General features: G+C 29.2%; 1 protein-coding gene across 1 annotated transcript in view; it reads right to left on the bottom strand.

The window, feature by feature from the left end:
* Positions 1 to 2,533, bottom strand: part of LOC107703099 (A disintegrin and metalloproteinase with thrombospondin motifs 14-like) — an 84,217-nt gene that overhangs the window by 5,322 nt on the left and 76,362 nt on the right. Inside the window, exon 21 of the mRNA XM_016505622.1 lies at positions 864 to 975. Within this exon, the coding sequence (XP_016361108.1) occupies positions 864 to 975 (112 nt within the window). The remainder of the gene's footprint in view (positions 1 to 863; positions 976 to 2,533) is intronic.

The following is a 2,533-nucleotide window of genomic DNA, read 5'->3' as shown; positions in this document are numbered from 1 at the left end:
AATGTTTAAACACCAGCTAATTTCAAGACGCTGGCGTCACGTGGGTCACCCGCAGTGTAAGACGCTCAAAGCTCAAGATGTTCGGTAGACGTTCGGTTAGACGTTCGATCGGTCGGTCGTTCGAACGTTTGATTTTAGCATGGAATACGCTTCATATATTTCTCTGTTCACGCTCCACTTCATCTGCCAGTGAATTCAACGATCTTATCAGATCTCCAGCAGCCATGTTTCAAACGATCCAAACGTAACACGCTTCCGCCAATCCCTGCCTTGAAGCAATGATTGACGGCGGGTGGGCGTGGTCAGCTCGGAATGCATTTTCAAATTGAATTTTGCTACACATATCCCACGGCGTCATGATGAAAATGCAATCCTAAGTGTTCTAACTGTTAGTCTAAATGTAGTTAGGACAAATAGCATTTAAATGATCATTATGCTACCATTTCTGCTTGGACATGTTACACATATCAAATCAGTTTGTGTTATACATTTTCATTTTCATTTCGCAACTTATAAAGTGTTCAAATTTGCATGCAATTTACATATTAAGACTACTGTTGGAAATGGCAAATGTAAATTATATAATTTAATTTTCATTTTACTTTTGCACCAAACTTTGCACGTATGGGTAATGGAAAATGTAAATTTAAATACAGAAATACAATGCCATTTTGCATATTGCATTTTAAATTGAATTTCGCTACCTATATGCTTCCATACAACACGAGGGTGAGTAATTAATGACAGAATTTTTGGGTGAACTAACCCTTTAAAGCTGCTGACAGAAAGGCTTCACTCTCCTGAAGTCTCATCAGCGTCTCATATGATCTTGTGTTTGTGCTGACAGTCAGTGTTTGTTTCACCTGTGCAGGGAGGAAGCTTGCAGACGGACACAGATTCGGGTTTGTTTGCGTCACACAGTCCGGAGCAGATGACCTGCCGCTGCCGGATCCCTTCACCGCAGCTCACCGAACACTACAGGAAACACATCACATCCAGACAGGAAGCACAAACATCTTCAGATTGTTCAGCGGAGCGCGTGAGGAAATCTGGGTGTGAATCGGTGTTTTACTGTCATATTCTTGATCACAGGTAAATGTGGACTGATAATAACAAATATCTTTGCATTCAGAACCACAAATTTAGTTATACAACCTTTATTTATCCATTAAACTATTTGAATTTAAACTATTAAAATGTGTTACAAAATGATTACATTTATGAATGAAACAAATGCTAATTATTATATTTAAATCAGTAGTGTATTTGTACATGTATTTATTTGTCTTACTTAAAAATAATGACAATTCTAGTAATTAAACTAAAAATGAAACACTTCTAGTAATTAATACTAACTAGCAGGTAAACAATGTCAAACTCATGGGTAAATGTGGACTGATAATAACAAATATTACCACTTAAAAATTTAGAACCACAAACCTTTATATAACAATTAAAATAATTAGAATTTAATTTATTAAAATATATTACAAAATTATTAAATTTTTAGATCAAATTTTCAATTATACATCTTAAATGCAAATTATTTAATTTAAATCAGTAGTGTATTTGTATGTGTATTTATTTAATATATGTCTTAAAAATAATCACAATATTATAAATTCAATTAAAAATGAAACATTTCTAGTAATTATTACTAACTAGCAGGTAAAAATGTCAAACTCACAGGTAAATGTGGACTGATAATAACAAATATTACCACTTAAAAATTATCTTTGCATTTAGAACCACAAACTTTCAGTTAATTAACCTTTATTTAACAATTAAAATAATTTGAATTCAATTTATTAAAATGTGTTACAAAATTACTACATTTATAAATTCTTAAATGCTAATTTAAATCAGTAGTGTTTTCGTATATGTATTTATTTAAAATTTGTCTTATTTAAACATAATATCAAAACTAGAAATTAAACATTTCAATAAATTAATACTAACTTATAGGTAAAAATGTCATGTAAATGGGGACTGATAATAACAAATATTACCACTTTAAAATTATATTTGCATTTAGAACCACAAACTTTTAGTTATTAGTTTGAATTTTTATTTAATTTAACAATAAAATGGATCAGAATAATAATAATAATAATAATTGGAATTTAATTATAAAAATGTATTACAAAACAATTACATTTATTATTTTATTATTTATTAACAAATTAAACCTAAACCAAAATAAAACATACCAACATCAAAACAAAATAACTAAACAGATTTATGATGCACATGCAAGTATTTTAAATGTATAAATACTCATATAAATATAACAAATAAATATTATATATACTCAAAGATGTAATTTATAACATTTATTTCATTGTATTTTCATTATTCCTATTTTGTGGCTCTATTTTAATAATATTTGAACATATTTAACAACGTATTTTGTGTAACTTAAATATTATCAGTTATATTCCTTAAGTTATATTTGTGTTATGTGATTATCATCTAAACTATTCTCAATGACTTCTTATCTCCTACTGTATATGCAGTAGGAGATAAGAAGTCA

This window comes from Sinocyclocheilus anshuiensis, unplaced genomic scaffold, assembly GCF_001515605.1.
Source record: "Sinocyclocheilus anshuiensis isolate Anshui unplaced genomic scaffold, SAMN03320099.WGS_v1.1 scaffold1055, whole genome shotgun sequence".
Classification (NCBI taxonomy): Eukaryota; Metazoa; Chordata; class Actinopteri; order Cypriniformes; family Cyprinidae; genus Sinocyclocheilus; species Sinocyclocheilus anshuiensis.
The sequence above is the reverse complement of the archived record's forward strand: the minus strand, read 5'-3'. Positions and strand labels throughout refer to the sequence as shown.